Source organism: Dipodomys spectabilis, unplaced genomic scaffold (assembly GCF_019054845.1).
Source record: "Dipodomys spectabilis isolate Male_0828 unplaced genomic scaffold, ASM1905484v1 ptg000095l, whole genome shotgun sequence".
NCBI classification, from domain to species: Eukaryota; Metazoa; Chordata; class Mammalia; order Rodentia; family Heteromyidae; genus Dipodomys; species Dipodomys spectabilis.
The window spans coordinates 30,815,534-30,831,743 of NW_024870772.1; the positions used below are offsets into that span (position 1 = coordinate 30,815,534).

General features: G+C 44.4%; 1 protein-coding gene across 1 annotated transcript in view; it reads left to right on the top strand.

Moving 5' to 3' along the window:
• Gtf3a (general transcription factor IIIA) overlaps positions 1 to 16,189 on the top strand; it is a 116,780-nt gene extending 100,591 nt beyond the window's left edge. Inside the window, exons 4-12 of the mRNA XM_042685511.1 lie at positions 3,009 to 3,313; positions 5,578 to 5,678; positions 10,802 to 10,898; positions 11,750 to 11,838; positions 13,149 to 13,222; positions 14,105 to 14,185; positions 14,620 to 14,849; positions 15,692 to 15,745; positions 15,964 to 16,189. Of these exons, the coding sequence (XP_042541445.1) occupies positions 3,009 to 3,313; positions 5,578 to 5,678; positions 10,802 to 10,898; positions 11,750 to 11,838; positions 13,149 to 13,222; positions 14,105 to 14,185; positions 14,620 to 14,849; positions 15,692 to 15,745; positions 15,964 to 16,149 (1,217 nt within the window). The 3' untranslated portion in view covers positions 16,150 to 16,189. The remainder of the gene's footprint in view (positions 1 to 3,008; positions 3,314 to 5,577; positions 5,679 to 10,801; positions 10,899 to 11,749; positions 11,839 to 13,148; positions 13,223 to 14,104; positions 14,186 to 14,619; positions 14,850 to 15,691; positions 15,746 to 15,963) is intronic.
• The last annotated feature ends 21 nt before the right edge of the window (positions 16,190 to 16,210 follow it).

The following is a 16,210-nucleotide window of genomic DNA, read 5'->3' on the forward strand; positions in this document are numbered from 1 at the left end:
TACTCTGTGTTTAAGGATGTGTGGGAATGGAAGCAGTTAGATAGATGATCTCAAAAAAAAAAATTTTTTTTTAAAGATGGCTGTTGCAGCTAAATGGAACATCCAAAGGAGTTCCTTTTCTCCCAGTTCTATTTTGGTATGTACTAAAACCCTCTATGACATAGACAAAAGTATGAAAAGGCACAGACTAATTTTTTCAGGTAACATGGCTGTGAGGGGATGTATTTTGACAATAAACGGGGGATCACAAGGAATTAAAGAGTTTTGTTAGTTTTTGTTTGTATAAAAGCTTAGAGATAGCTGGGTACTGGTGGCTCATGCCTATAATCTTAGCTGAGATCTGAGGGTTTGGGGTTCAAAGCCAGCCTGGGCAGGAAATTCCATGAGACTCTTATCTCCAATTGAACACCTAAAAGCCAGAAGTGGAGCTGTGGTTCAACTGGTAGAGTGCCAGCCTTAGCAAAAAAGCTTAGGAATAGGGCTGGGAAGGTGGCTCAGTGGTAGAGCGCTTGCCTTGCATGCCTGAGGCCCTGGGTTCGATTCCTCAGCACCACATAAGCAGAAAGAAAAAAGCCGGAAGTGGCGCTGTGGCTCAAATGGTAGAGTGCTAACCTTGAGCTGAAGAGCTGGGGGACAGCACCAAGCCCAGAGTTCAGGCCCCACGACCGGACCCCCCAAAAAAAAAAAAAAAGCTTAGGAATAGTACAAGGCCTTGAGTTCAAGCCCTAAGACCAGCAAAAAAACCCCAAAACCTGAAAATCTTAGAGAGAGATTTTAACATGTCTATTTGGACACAAAAAAATGAGTGCAATTCAGGTGTGGATGGATCATACCTGTAATTCTAACTACTCAGGAGGCTGAAAGCTGAGGACTGCAGTTCAAAGACAGCCCAGGCAGGGAAGTCCAGGTGATGCCTAGTTCCAATTAAACATAAAAAAAAAAGCCAGAAGGGTCTCTCCCCCTCCCCCCTCCCCAAATAACCTAATCAATAAATGGGCAAAGGAGCTAGAGACGTCTCAGAAAAAGTAGTAAGAATGGTCAATAAACACATAAGGACATTCTTAACATCCCTAGCCATATAGGAAATATAGATTAAAGTAGTATTGAGATTCCATCTCACCCCAGTAAAATTGAGCAGCATTGAGAATTCAAACAATAATAAATGCTGGCAGGGAGGTGAAGGGAAAAAAGAACCCTATTATACTGTTGGTGGAAGTGTAAATTAGTATAACCACTTTGGAAAATGGTTTAGGGGTTCCTCAAAAAACTAATCATAGGCAAGGCACTGGTGGCTCACACCTGTACTCCTAGCTACTCTGGAGGCTGAGATCTGAGGATGTTAGTTCAAAGCCTGCCTGGGTAGGAAAGTCTGTGAGACTCTTATCTCCAATTAACCACCAGAAAATCCAAAGTGTTCAAAGTGGTAGAATACTAGCCATGAGTAAAAAGAGCTCAAGGGCAGCACCTAAGCCCCAAGTTCAAGCCCCATGACCGACCAAAAAAAACAAAAAACCAAACAACGGCAACAACAAAACCCTAAATATAGAACTACTCTATGAACCAGCTATAGCACTCTTGGTCATCTATCTAGAGTATTACAAGTATTATGGTGTGATACTTACACACCCAAGTTCATTGCTGCATTAGTCACAATAGCCAAGTTATGGAAATGGCCCAGATGCCCTATAGCAAATGAGTTGGATCAAGAAAATGTGGTACATATGTACAATGGAATTTTACTCATCTGTTAGAAAGAATATTATGTCATTTACAGGGAAATGGATAGACCTAGAACAAATAAGTGAGATAAGCCAAGCTCAGAGAGACAAATGGCACATGTCTCTTATATGTGGAAGCTAGATCTAAAATGCACTAGTACTTGATAACCTCTTCAGCTCAAGGGGAGCACTCTACCACTTAAGCCACAGAGCCACTTCCAGTTTTCTGTCATTAATTGGAGATAAGAGTGTCACAGACTTTTCTGCCGGGTCTGACTTTAAACTGCAATCCTCAGATCTCAGCCTTCTGAGTAGCTAGGATTACAGGCATGATGAGCCACCAGCGCCCGACTGGGATTTTTTTTTTAAGCACATATTCAATTGTGTCTGTTAGGTTGTGCTTTTCTATTGTGAGGGTTTGGGGCTTTTTTTGTTTGTTTGTGTTTTTGGGTCCGGTCGTGGGGCCTGAACTCTGGGCCTGGGCGCTGTCCCTCAGCTCTTCAGCTCAAGGCTAGTGCTCTACCACTTGAGCCACAGCCCTACTTCCGGCTTTTTTTTTTCTTTTTGCTTATGTGGTACTGAGGAATCGAACCCAGGGCCTCATGCATGCAAGGCAAGCGCTCTACCACTGAGCCACCTTCCCAGCCCTTGGGGCTTTTTTTTTTCCCCAAGGGACTTGGCCAATCTACCTATTTAACAAACTACCTATTCATTAACAAGTAGAGCCGAAAATTGGTGCAGAAGCTGGACCAGTAAATAAGGAAAGGAACAGACTCACAGCACAAGACACCCTCTCTCAGCCTCGTTCTTATGAGATCTCCCAGACCATATGATCATTTTCAAGATGAGGAGACTGAAGCTAAGGAGTCAGCATGAAGTGAGAATTCCACTTCAGGATTAAGTCCTGGTTTGTTTCTAAACTGTACTTATGTGCAGAGAACTGGTAACTTGTGAAAAATAGCTCACTCGATCACAGCACTGTCGTCCAAGCTGTCCTTTTAACCTGCAATCCTCAAACACACATTATCCATGCTCCTTTAAGTTTCTCATTAGTGCCTAACCAGATGTAATATGCACCGAATCACCTGGAGAGCTGATCCAAGGAGGGTTGTGATTCCTATGTCTATTGATGCAGATGAACCACACATCACCTTCAACAGCAAGAGTTTCCCAAACTTTATCACAATTTGAATCCTCTGCCACAGGCGAGACGGGCTCAGGCTGCCATCCAGCCTCCCGGCGCAAGCGCGACCCAGCACCATCTCTGAGCATGCGCGGGCCGCGGCGTAGGGGCGGGGCCCGCCTTCCCGGAAGTGCGCCGAGTCCCACGGAGGGTGCGGCACGTGGGTCGTCCGCACGCGCCCAGCAGGGTAGGGAGAATCCCAGGCGCCCTGGAGCCACCGGCGTCGGTGGCCGCGGCGGTGTCGTCCCTGACCATCGCCGAGGCGTTCGTTCCTGTGGTCGAGAGCCCCGCCCCGCCCCCGCCTCCGCCTCCCGCGTTCTCTAGAAGATTCATCTGCTCCTTCCCGGACTGCAGCGCCAACTACAACAAGGCCTGGAAGTTAGACGCGCACCTGTGCAAGCACACCGGGGAGGTACGGAGGCCGGGAGGGGGGCGTGGCGCCGGGGAGGGGGCGTGGCGCCGGGGAGAGGGGCGGGGCGGGGCGGAGGCTGGGCCCCGGCCCGGGCCCTGGGCGGTCGGGCGTGGCGGCCTGGTCTTGCCCGACGTGCTCGGCCTTAGCATCCCAGATAACGAAGTTGGCATGAATGTCGTTTGGGGACTGCAATCTTTTGCAAGGGCTCCAGGCTTCCCAAGCAACCCTTCCTCCCCCGCGCCCTGATTTTTAACTCTTTAGTCTGGCCAGACACCTTCTGATTATCTGAAAATCCGTCAGCGCCAGGAACTCATCCTAAGCATCCGCCTTCTGCAGCTGGCCCTGGAGATGGCGGAACTTGTGCATTCATTTTCGTATAACTCAGTACCACCTGGGGAGTTGTGAACGAAACGCCTTGGACCTGTTTTTGTTTTTAGCGGGTCCGGCCGGCCGGGGACTAGGTGGGAATGTGTGAGCTCAGTGGGAAGGAATCTAGCCCTGCGAACGTTTGATTTTTAGCAGCTGGAACGTGCGGGGAGCCTGGGGACCTGGAGGTGGAAGGCGGGTTGGTATGATTAGTGAGGGACGGGACGAGGTGAGGTCCGAAAGACCAGTGGGATTTGAATTTGAATTTTGTTCTGAAAGCAGTGGGGGTCTTGGGAATGTAGATAAGGTGATATGTTGCCGCAGTTTGTTGAAGGTGAGGAAAATAAGACTCAAATTGGCCCAGGAATCTGCCCCATTTTCCAGTCCTCTTCAGGGTCCATGTTGGTTCTGCTTCAGCCAAGGCAGGCTGCATCTGAACCTGCATCCAGGCCTTTGCCTTTTGCATATATCCTAACTTATGGAACACTTCCCTTATGTATGTTGAGTTCCCATCCTCACCCTTCCTAATATTTGAATGACGACCACCCACCTCTTCATTAGACCCTCTTCTCTTGCTTTTTGCTCTTCCTCTTCTTTCCTTGACTCCTCTTCTGCCCTCTGCGTATCCCCTCCCTTCCCATTTGCTTCTTCAGCAGTCTCACTCAGTCACTGCTTTAGCTCCTAACATCTTGTATGCTGTATCCCTTGGTCTGCCTCTTGCCCATTCTGTGCCCAAATGACAAGGTTTGTTACCAGTCCAAATTAGAACTCATCTTTCTTTTGTACATATGTTGGGGAGGGATACTGGATCTTGAGCTGGGGGCCTTGCAAACATACTTGGCTTTTTTAGCTCACGGCTGGCATTGTACCACTCGAGCCACCCCTCTACCTCCTGCTTTTTGCTGGTTAATTGGAGATAAGTTTTGGATTTTTCTGCTCGGTGTGGCTTTGAATCAGGATCCTCAAATCTCAGCCTACTGAGTAGCTACGATTGCAGATGTAAGCCATCTGTGCCCAGCTGTCATCTTCCCTTTCGGAACTGAATACTGTATTTTGGATATTGACACTGGCATATTGGATATTGACTTGGAAAACCTGGAGTCTTCTTTGTTGTCACAGCTCGCAGAGATGTTAATCTGACAGATAGATATTGAGCCTGCTTTCATGAGTGGTGCTGAGCAAAGTTTTATGGCTCTTGTGATGCAGTCCTTGGTGACTTCATGTCCACTGGCTTTGCTCCTAGTGCTCTGATGGAGTTCTTGATACTTTCTGTATGTGATGACATAATGTTTTCTGTGGTTATAGATACACCTAACTAGCTATTTGGGGGTATTTTGGCTTTACCTATAGATTCAGAATGGAACCTCCCTCAAACCACTTGAGGAAGGAAGCAGTTAGGGTTGTAAGCTGTTTGCTTTGCTCTGACACTTGTGAACTGTTCCACAATGTGATACATTTTGAGACAGGATCACTCCTTCTTCTGTCCTAGGCTTTCTTTAATGCTGTGACGTGCACACGTGCAGATAGGCACACTCATACTGTAGTGATCCTGTCTAAGGTAGGAGCAGGTTAGCAAGGTTGCACTGCTTCTGGGAAGGCTACTTGCTTATTTTTTATATTATCCATGCAACAAAATCGCTGCAGTGCTTTGTGAGAAGCTGTGGCATTTATGTTATATAACTTCTTGTAATGTCCTGTCTGGGTGTAGCCTGGGTATAGTGGGTACTTAACATACTTTGGGAATGGAAACTGTCGAGAGAGAGAGAGAGACAGAGACAGAGACAGAGACAGAGACAGAGAGACAGAGACAGAGAGACAGAGAGAGAAAGTCTATGACATTGCCTATTAGTTAGGGTGGGCTTTTCGATATTTCAACGGGTTTCTTTTCTTTCTGCTAGAGGCCATTTGTTTGTGACTATGAGGGTTGTGGCAAGGCCTTCATCAGAGACTACCACCTGAATCGCCACATCCTGATCCACACTGGAGAAAAGCTGTTCGTGTAAGTAGAGACTAACTCAGCTGCTGATTTGGTGGTTTTGCCAGTACTGGGGCTTGAACTCAGGGCCTGGGCACTGTCCCTTAGTTTTCTGCTCGAGACTGGTGATCCTCCACTTGAGCCACAGCTCTACTTCTGGCTTTTTGGTGGTTAATTGGGTCTCATGGACTTATGTAACTGTAACCCCTCTATATATTGCCTGTATAATAACAATTTTTTTTAGAAAGTGTCATGAACTTTTCTGCCTAGACTGGCTTTGAATGGCTATCTTCATGATCCCAGCCTTTTGGAGTAGCTAGGATTCCACGCATGAGCCATGGGCTTGAGAACAGGTTTTTGTGGAAGACAGAAAAGAGTTTGTGGGTCATTTGTGTAATAAATTTAGGAATGAGTTGATGTGAAGTTCTCTGGCATTTAATAGTCTCTCTCCCTTTAAAATTCATAGGATAGGAAAAGTTAGTTGAGGAGGTACATACCTGAAATCCCACTACTTAGGAGGCTGAGGCAGGAGAATCTTTAAAGTTTGAAGCTACCCTGGGCTATCTATAGAGAGAGATCTTGTTTCAAACCACAAAAAATAAAATTAAAAAAAAATACATACATAGTATATAAAAAAATCAAACTTGAAAAAGAAACACAGTTTTGAAACACATTAGACAGAAAACAGTACCCTGGACAATTCCTGTTTCAGTGTTGTCAGGGTGTTTATAAGCAATATGAGTGTGAACAAGAACTTTCAGAAGTTGATTAACAACTATTCTGTTTTTGAGAGTTGAGTCTTTGCACCACTGCTGTACATATTTTAAGTTTACTCTAAGAGTAAAATTATTGGACTGGGAAGGTGTCTCAGTGGTAGAGTACTTGCCTTGCATCCATGAGGCCCTGGGTTCAATGTCTCAGTACCACATAAGCAGAAAAGGCTGGAAGTGGCACTGTGACTCAAATGGTAGAATGCTAGCCTTGAGCTGAAGAGCTGAGGGACAGTACCCAGGCCCAGAGTTCAGGCCCCACAACCAGCAGAAAAAAAGAAGAAGAAAAAAAGTGAAATTATTTCTGAAAGGGTAGCTACACTGTTTTCCTATTTGCTGTTGTAAAGCAGTAGATTTTAAATTTAGTGTGCATCAGAGTCATCCAGAGAGCTTGAGGGCTGGGATTGCAGTTCAGTAGTAGAACAGAAACTTGGCATGAGTGAAGCCTTGGTTTGAACTCTAGCACTACAACAGGCAGACCCTTGGAACTTGCCTTAACTTTGATTCGGTAGGTATGGGATGAGGTCTGACGATTGGCATTTCTAATAGTTCCCAGGTGTTGGAGATGCGCCTGGCCTGCCTACCACACTCTGGGAATGATTAATAAAATGTTTTCACTGAACAAACAACTCTTGAGAGCTGCCCAGAGTCATACAAAGGAGACTCTAAAAGGAAATAGCTGCATGGCAAATATTCCACATATGAAGATTTAATGTCAGTTTGTATGAGATAGCACTTTGGGCAGGAAGGTTTCCTGGTGCCTTGAGTAGGATTTCTTTGGGTTTGAAGTTGATAGTGAATGTGAATAGTAATAGTGAATGCTGTCTCAAAAGGTCCAAACAGTTGGAAGGAGGTGTGTTCCTGGGACAAGACAGACTTCATTGTCATTTGCCACAGGAGATCTACCTCAGTGGCAGAGGAGTCAGCTAGGCCCATCTTTGCAGTACACTAGCCAGTAGGAATGGAGCAAAGAGGTGGAAGTGGCTGTCTCAGAGTATGTTCATGTGCACAGTACACAATCAAAATCAGTGACTCCAAGAGAAATTTAATCTGAAATGTCTGCCTAAACCAGCAAAGCATTGCCAAGTAGTGCTGGGAGGTGATTTCACTTTCAGAACTCCCAACTATCAAGTAAAGATACATAAGGGGTAAAAACACTGTTATTAGACTTAGCCCAAATTCTCATTAAGAACAGGTTAAAGTGCACTGACAACTGAATGCTATACAGCTAGAAAAATGAATGCAGATGATCTCTACGAAGACATGAAAAAAAAATCAGGACATATTAAAAAAACCCAGTATGCACAAGTGCCTTCTATGGAAGGCCACCTTTATGTGTAAAAGATCAGGGATGGTGCAGGAAGAAACCATATCGTATTTGCTCTTCTTTCTTTTTCTTTTGGTTGGTTGTGGGGCCTGAACTCTGGGCCTGGGCACCTGGGTGCTGTCCCTCAGCCCTTTATCTCAAGGCTACACTCTTATCACTTGAGCCACAGCACCACTTCTGGCCTTTTCTGCTTATGTGGTGCTGAGGAATCGAACCTAGGGCCTTATGAATGCAAGGCAAGCACTCTACCACTGAGTCACCTTCCCAGTCCCTTGTTCTTTCTTTCTATAGCAAATTATTTCAATCTAAATGTGTTGTCATCTATCTTGGTTACAGAAGTACTGGCTGGGCCAGGGCAGGGCTGACAGGAAACACTATCTAACCAGCTCCTTTTCCTGTAGCTTGTGTTCTGAATGAAGTGATTGTGTACTGTATTATATCTTACAGGCAAACAAGGCTGGGTCCAGATGCACAGGACAGCACAGATAGGTGACAATCATTGATGTTGCAACAATCTGATCTCTTCCAGCTCCCTCCATCCCAGCCCTTCCTCTTTAGCTCTATTCACAGGCTCCCTGGCCAGCACTACTTGGTTTTCTCTAGGACTTCTCTAATTCCATGTGGACAGAATTTCTCTGTCTAAAATGTGCTCACGTTCCTTTGGTCTTCTGTTTCCTCATTCTTGTCTTGGTAGGTGGTATCAATGTCTGTTGACCCACTTAAAAGTAAGGCAAGTCCTTCAACCTTCTCCTGGTCACTGCAGGTACATAATTATCCCTCAAGCCCTTCTTGGCTGTCTGGCACTGTCCTTCATTCCTCACCCAGTGCCTGAAGTATTGTTTCTGGTCATCTCCCATGTATAGATGCCTTTGCTTCAAACTGTGGTGGGTTATTTTTGTGGGTGTATGTGCCAGTACTGAGTCTTGAACTCAGGGCATGGGCACTGTCTCTTAGCTTTTTCACTCAGGCTGGCACTCTTATTACTTCAGCTACAGCTCCCCTTCTGGCTTTTTGTTGGTTATTTGGAGATAAGAGTCATGTGTACTTTTCTGCTTGGGTTAACTTTGAACCATGATCCTCAGACCTCAGCCTTCTGAGTAGCTAGAATTACAGGCATGAACCACTGGCTCCTGGCTAAACTGTGGTAGTTTTTAAGGTTCATATAGTGGCTTGTATGATTTGGCTCTTTTCTGTTTCTGTTGCCCCATTTGCTTGACTCTCAGACTGAAACTGTGGTCCAACCACATTGAACTCATAGATCCTTCCCCTAGTTTGCCAGGCTCCTTTGTGCCCCAACATGTGCTGTTTGGTTGCCATCAGCACTTCTTGTCCCCATCCTCCTGCCTCACACCTCACACTCACTTTGAGTTAGATGCTTGTGTTGATTTCAAGTTAAGAAGGACTGGAAGTGGGGAGTGGTAGCTCATGCCTGTAATCCTAGCTACTCAGGAGGCTGAAATCTGAGGATCGAAGTTCAAAGCCAGCCCAGGTAGGAAAGGCCATGAAACTTTTATCTCAAAACACTCAGAAAACTAGAAGTGGTGCTGTGGCTCAAGTGGTAGAACACTAGCCTTGAGCTGAAGAGCTGAGGGACAGCGCCCAGGCCCAGAGTTCAAGTCCCATGATTGCCCCCCCCCCCCAAATAAAAAAAAAAAGACTGGAAACAGCACATTAGACTTAAACAAGAAAGACCCTCTTTTTAGTCCTGTACATCTGAAATGCAGAAATCAAAGTGTTAAGGGTCAGCTTGCTGTATGCTTCTACCCGGGCTCTACTATCTTCATCCTGGTGCTTCAGCCTCATTTTGAAGCTGTCTGCTGGACCTGGCCCTTGAAGCTGGCAAGAAGGGTGCCCCTGCCCCTCTTTTAGGCAGTGAGAGTGGAGCAGCAATAGGCAGAGCTTAGCCATGGGACCACTGCGAATCACATGCGAGGCTGGAAAATCCTTTTTATTGGCCACCTGCCCAGCAGGGAGTGTTCTGTCTCTCAAATGGGGATCTGGTGGTCTCTGCCACAGCATCTGTTCCATGTGCTTCTAAAGGCTTGGCACTGAACCTTCCCATCACTGAGACTGCTGGTCCCTCACTGGTCCTCAAGGATACACTGTAGGATTGCTGAACATTATTAGTGAACAATGATAGGGACTACCACATGGAAAAGAAGGTGTGCTTCCTCACTCAGGCGTATTAGATTGTTGAAGGTGATGCCATCGTCTTGGAACTAGAATAACTTGGGGACATGGAAGGGCATGGTGGTTTATGGTTTACCTCTCAGGACAAGTTGAATCAGGTTCCTGGAGACTTTTGAAAAGCACTTTATAATGACATTTCATGCAAAATCGAGATTATTGGATTCTAAACAGACTACTTAGACTTCTGCATAATTGGAACCCAAGTAGGGTTTGGACCTTTGGGATTAGGGTCTTTCACTTTCCCTTACCTGGTGCAGTGTGTTTATACTAAAAGTTGAGCATGAAAAAAATGTCTTCTTACTTGACAGTTGTGTTATTAAGAGGTCTACATGATATGGCTTACTTTGGACTTTTTCCCCCTTTTTTACATATTTATTTTAGGGGTGTGTGTGTGTGTGTGTGTGTGTGTGTGTGTGTGTGTGTGTGTGTGTGTGTGTGTGTGTGTGTGTGTGTGTGTGTGTGTGTGTGTGTTGGGGATTGAACCCAGGGCCTCACACAAATTAATAAACACATGCTGTACCACTGAGCTGCTCCCTCAGCTTTTTATTAAAAACTGTTTTATACTATCCTTTTATACTTTTTTTATTTTTTTTATTGTGAAAATACTGTACAGAGGGGTTGCAATTACATGGGCAAGATAATGAGTACATTTCTTACCAAGCATTGTAGCCTCCTCCTTTGTTTCCCCTGCCTATCCCTTCCCATCCTCCCCCTCCCCTACCTACCCACCCCCCCACCCAGCACTCCTCTCCCCCTCCCCCCCCCACCAAAGTTGTAAAGTTCATTTTCGACGTAACTTGTACATTCCTTTTATATTTTTGTATACCCTTCTTGAAACTTTCATCTTTTGGTTTATTCAGTTGCACAGCTAGTGGCTGTGAACAAAGATTCAGCACAAAATCCAACTTGAAGAAACACGTTGAACGCAAACACGAAAACCAGCAAAAACAATATATAGTAAGTATGGTTTTATATTCTTAAATCTTCTAAGGATTTTTATACTTCCTATGTTTCTAAAGTTCTCATTAACCAAAAATCTGAATTTAGTGTAGCAATAATGGCTTTGCTGATCACAGAGTCACAGGGATTTTGTTTTTTTTTTTCCCTTTGGGTCATGGGACTTGAACTCTGGGTCTGGGCGCTGTCCCTCAGCTCTTCAGCTCAAGGTTGGCGCTCTACCACTTGAGCCACAGCACCACTTCTAGTTTTCTGGTGGTTTATTGGAGATAAGAGTCTCATGGACTTTCCTGCCTGGACAGATTTCAGCCTCTTGAGTAGCTAGGATTACAGGCATGAGCCACCAGTGCCTGGCAGGGTTTTAATTTACAAGCAACCATTGTCATATTAAAGTGTACTATTAGGTCATTACCCCAACTGAAAAAGTTTTGCTTTTTCAAATGTCATTTATCTTTAAGTTCTTGACATAAAGTAGAATTTTGTAGTAAGTAGGTAGTGAAGAGTAGCAATTACATAATTTCCAAAATTATCAAACCAGGTACTGGCGGGTCATACCTGTAATCCTAGTCACTCAAGAGACTTTTGACCTGAAGCTCTAGGTTTGAAGCCAACCCAGGCAGAAAGGTCTGAGGGACTCTTATTGCCAAATAACTAGCAAAAAGCCAGAAATGGAGGTGCAGCTCAAATGGTAGAGCCTTAAGCAAAAAGCCAAGGGAAAGAACCAAGACCGTAAATTCAAACCCCATTGCTGGCATAAAAAGGAAAAAGTAAAAGGTTTTTGTCTTAAGAAGACTGTTGTGAACTGTAGATTCTTTTATTTTTGTCAAGACTAACAAATCTTTTCTAAATAGTGCAGTTTCAAAGATTGTGAGAAGGCCTTTAAGAAACACCAGCAGCTGAAAATCCATCAGTGCCAGCATACCAACGAGCCCCTGTTCAGGTGGGTGCTTCCTGAAGCTGGCATTCTCTGCAGTTCTAGAATGCAGATCAAGAAGCAAAGGTTGGGGGTTGCCAGTGTCCTGATACAGCTTCCTTACCAACACTTCTGGGCGCTGTCCCTTAGCTCTTCAGCTCAAGGCTAGGGCTCTACTGCTTGAGCCACAGTGCCACTTCTGGTTTTCTGGAGATAATAGTCTCATGGACTTTCCTGCCTGGACTGGCTTTAAACCGTGATCCTCAGATCTCAGCCTCCTGAGTCTCTAGGATTACAGGCTTGAGCCACTGGTGCCTGGCTGTTTGTGTGTCCTATGTATGCCTATTTATGTATCAGAACATTTGCAAAGTTACATTTTGTTGTCATTTCTCTAAAAAAATAATGTTTTTCAGAATAATGCTGAGCTTATTACAGTTGTAGTTGAGCTTGATGGGAAATCTAAGGTGTCAACTAACTCTTTTAGTAGACCCTGTCCAAGTTCCTGATCATTATGGTTTCCTGAGGATATGCAAGGGTGGCTGGACATGGTGGAATAGAGCTACACAGGTTGCAGAAAGGTGCTTACCACCTGCTGCTAGTGGCTCCCTGAATGGCTAGGTTTGCTGGTGCTTTGCCTCTGGATTGCACTGGCTGCCCTTGTCCTGCTGAGTATCAGAATGTCCTTAGAAGTGGCGCTGTAGCTCAAGTGGTAGAGCGCTCGCCTTGAGTTGAAGAGCTGAGGGACAACGCCCAAGCCCAGAGTTCAAGCCCCACGACCGACAAAAAAAAACAAACAAACTATATAGTGCACTCAGAATGTCCTTAGAGTCAATGGCATATCCTAGTATTGCCAGTGGCATTAGCACCCAAGTGACACATGCCTTCTGTTGATAGTTATTTTGGTGGGCTAGGGATCAAGCTTGTGCTTTTATTGCTCACCCACAGCTCCTGCCTCTTCCTATTTGTTTTCTTATTGTCATAACCCCTAGGCAGCTTTGTTAGACACACTACAGACAGCTCTGGGTGACTCAAGTGTTTACTTATGCCAAATCAGACAGCCTCTTCAAGTCATTTTGTACTTTTAGAGATACAAGAGTGACAACAATGTTTAATTTGGTCAAATAAACAAAAGTACTATGGCCTTTTTCAAAGTTTGCTTTGCTCCAAGGCTGGGCAGGTATCTGAATTTTACCTGTGATTAGGGCTTTATGTTAATCTTATCTATGTATGACTGGTTTGGTTGCTGGGAGAGGGGAGCCTGGGGTGAGAGAAGTAGGACAAAGTACTGTTACCCTCTCTTGAAATGGATCAGCTCATACTTCAGTGTTGCTACTCAGGTGTCTCCAGGAAGGATGTGGGAAGCACTTTGCCTCACCCAGCAGGCTAAAACGACATGAGAAGGTCCACGAGGGTATGTACAGAGAGAGGCCCTATATATGCCGATGCTGGTAATACTGCAGTAGGGCATGATGGATTTGTTGACTGCTTTCTAGATCGTACTTTGGTCATACTAAGAAGGTAGGGAATATATAGGCAAGGACACCATTCTGCTTGTTCAGATCTTTTGCTTTTGCCCAAAAAGGCTCCACTGTGTGTCCTCCCACTATCTTCTGGCTATTCAGGCTTACTGTTGTGTTTGCTCATATTGCCTTACCCATGCTCTGTATTTCAGAACATCTAGTTATCGGGCACTCCTCTACTTTCTTATATTCTTTTTATCTTCTTTTGTTTCCTACCTGTGCTATCTTTTTCCTATTTTACCATTAAGAGTACTTAGCTGATAAGGTTTTCATAGCCATGAGATTAAAAAACACTTTTATCTATTACCTGTTTCTATGAGGGATTTCTAGTAGCTGTACTTCAATATTCCAGACCCTAGAATTTTTTTTCAGCGACAAAATAGCAGATGCAGGAGCCTTTGGTGAGATTAGTGAACAAGTGTTTAGAACAGCTATATTCTTTTTTAGTTCCTAGGGGTTGAAACAGCATGGCAGTTTATATTGACAGATTATCCCAATTCTGGTGTTATGCATGTGTCCATTCTGGCCAGTTATTCTCTGGTTTGTTCTTCTGTAGCTTTACCCTGCTCAATTCTCTATGTCTCAGTCCCTGAGTAGCTAGGATTGTATGTATGCACCACTGGATCTTGGCTTTTGTCCTCATCTCTTCAATCTAACAGAATAGACTATTATTGTGAGAGAAGAAAGGTTATGTAGGCATAAGGTTCTTTCCTATTTATAGTTAGTGTTTACACTGAGAATAGGCAGTGCACTGACTTTTTTTTTTAAAACAGGCTACGTATGTCAAAAGGGATGTTCTTTTGTGGCCAAAACATGGACAGAACTTCTAAAACATGTGAGAGAAACCCATAAAGGTAAGGCAGACATGAACGGCATAGTATATAGATATTTGCTCCTATAAAACTGATAGTGAAATATTAAACATGTGACAAGTGCTGGCTCCTTAGGCTGTTGAGGGATGAGCAGTCTCAGGGCTGGTACTACTGGCATGTGGTACCAGGGAAGTCTTGGGAGGCACTGCATTCTCTGGGAAGGACGCTTGGTAATATTTCAAGACCACCTTGACAAGCGAACAGCTAAGAAGCTTAGGAGTGATATAAGGACTCATGAAAATGGAGACAACCCTCTTATATTAAGAAGCAGGGCTATTTTTCCTAGATTTCTGATTTTTGTGTAGTGATAGGCTACTCAATGTCTAATTTAGAGTGTGTTATTTAAGCATTCAGTGCTCATTTTTCTTACAGAAATAGCAAAGGAAGTAACTAAATTTGTCTGACTATTCCACTAGAGGAAATAACATGTGAAGTATGCCAGAGAAGATTTAAACGCAAAGATCATCTTAAGCAACACATGAAAACTCATGCCCCAGAAAGAGATGTGTATCGGTGTCCAAGAGAAGGCTGTGGTAGGACCTACACGACTGTGTTCAATCTCCAGAGCCACATTCTCTCTTTCCATGAGGAGAAGCGCCCATTTGTGTGTGAATATGCTGGCTGTAGCAAAACATTTGCAATGAAAGTAAGTGCCCTGTTTCCACATGGGCTCTTCAGGTATACTGATGAGGGGGAGCAGATGCCATACACGCAGTCTTGCTTTGGCTGAGATACTTCTTCCCTCAAGTCTGCAAAACTGCCATGGTTGCCATGCTCAGTGGCAGAAATATTTGCTGGGAGCTCACTGGAAGTGTAGCTCCTTGGTCCACTCTGGCCTGGTCAAGTCAAAAGTGCTGAGAGGGGCCCAAAAATCCTAAGTAGGAGAGCATTAGAAAGCTTGTGGTACTTGGGTGTCCTTTTAGCCCATCACCTAGGGCCTGGGAAGAGGAGTAATTAACACAGAGTGAGTGAACTCTGGACTGGGATTTTGTGTAGGTCTGGACTTGATGTATAATGTTGGATGAGAAGAGGCCTGTGCAATTTGTGTCTTACAGGCTCTGACCTTAAATAATAATAAAAACTAAACAAAGAATTAGGCTCACTCAGAACCTCCCAGACTTAGAAAATGTCTGGAAGCTGAGGAAGTCAGCACTGTCATCTATCAACAGGGCAGATTCCCTACCAGTGTTTAGGGACTGGTTTACATAGATTCAGTTAGAAGTACCCTTGACCTTGGAATCGTTCATATAGAAAAGTCTTTCTCCCCTCTTAGGAAAGAACTAAGCCTATAAGTGGTTTGGATGGTATAAATTCGTAACACAGGTCCCTAGGAAAGTCTGTCAAAACCCCAAAGCACAGAGGTTGAAGATAAATTTCTGATTTAGTGGAATACACGACATTAGGAAGGCTGACAATTTATTGCATTTTTATGTTAAACACCATGTGTTGAGTTTTTAAAATCATGTTTTTCTTTTTCCTTCACTGTAGCAAAGTCTCATCAGGCATGCTGTGGTACATGATCCTGACAAGAAGAAAATGAAAGTAAGTGGAAACTACTCAGTCATGGTTTGCTTTAACACCAACCCTGCTTACAGCCACATGCCACCCATCTCTGTGGACTATTTCCACCTTCTTTACTGTGTGTGTGCCCCTGTTAAAGATGTGGGTCTCTGTAAAGGAATATTTTTTGTTGGCGTGTATAGCAATTTGAAGTAGTCGCTTCGATTCTCCATTCCAGTCTGTTTTCCTTGTTTTCAAAGGTAAAAAGATCTCGTGAAAAACGGAGCTTGGCATCTCGTCTCAGTGGATACATCCCTCCTAAAGTGAAACGGGGGAAAGGTTCATCTTTGTCTCAGGATGGAGAGTCGCAGAGCTGTGTGGAAGACCAGGTGCCTTCGGCAGTTGCAATACTTCACCTTCCACTAGGAACTGCTCAGCCTCGCTGAAGGAGACCAGTGAGATTATTTTCACTTAGAAGCTTGTTTTTTTTTTAATTAAAATACTGAT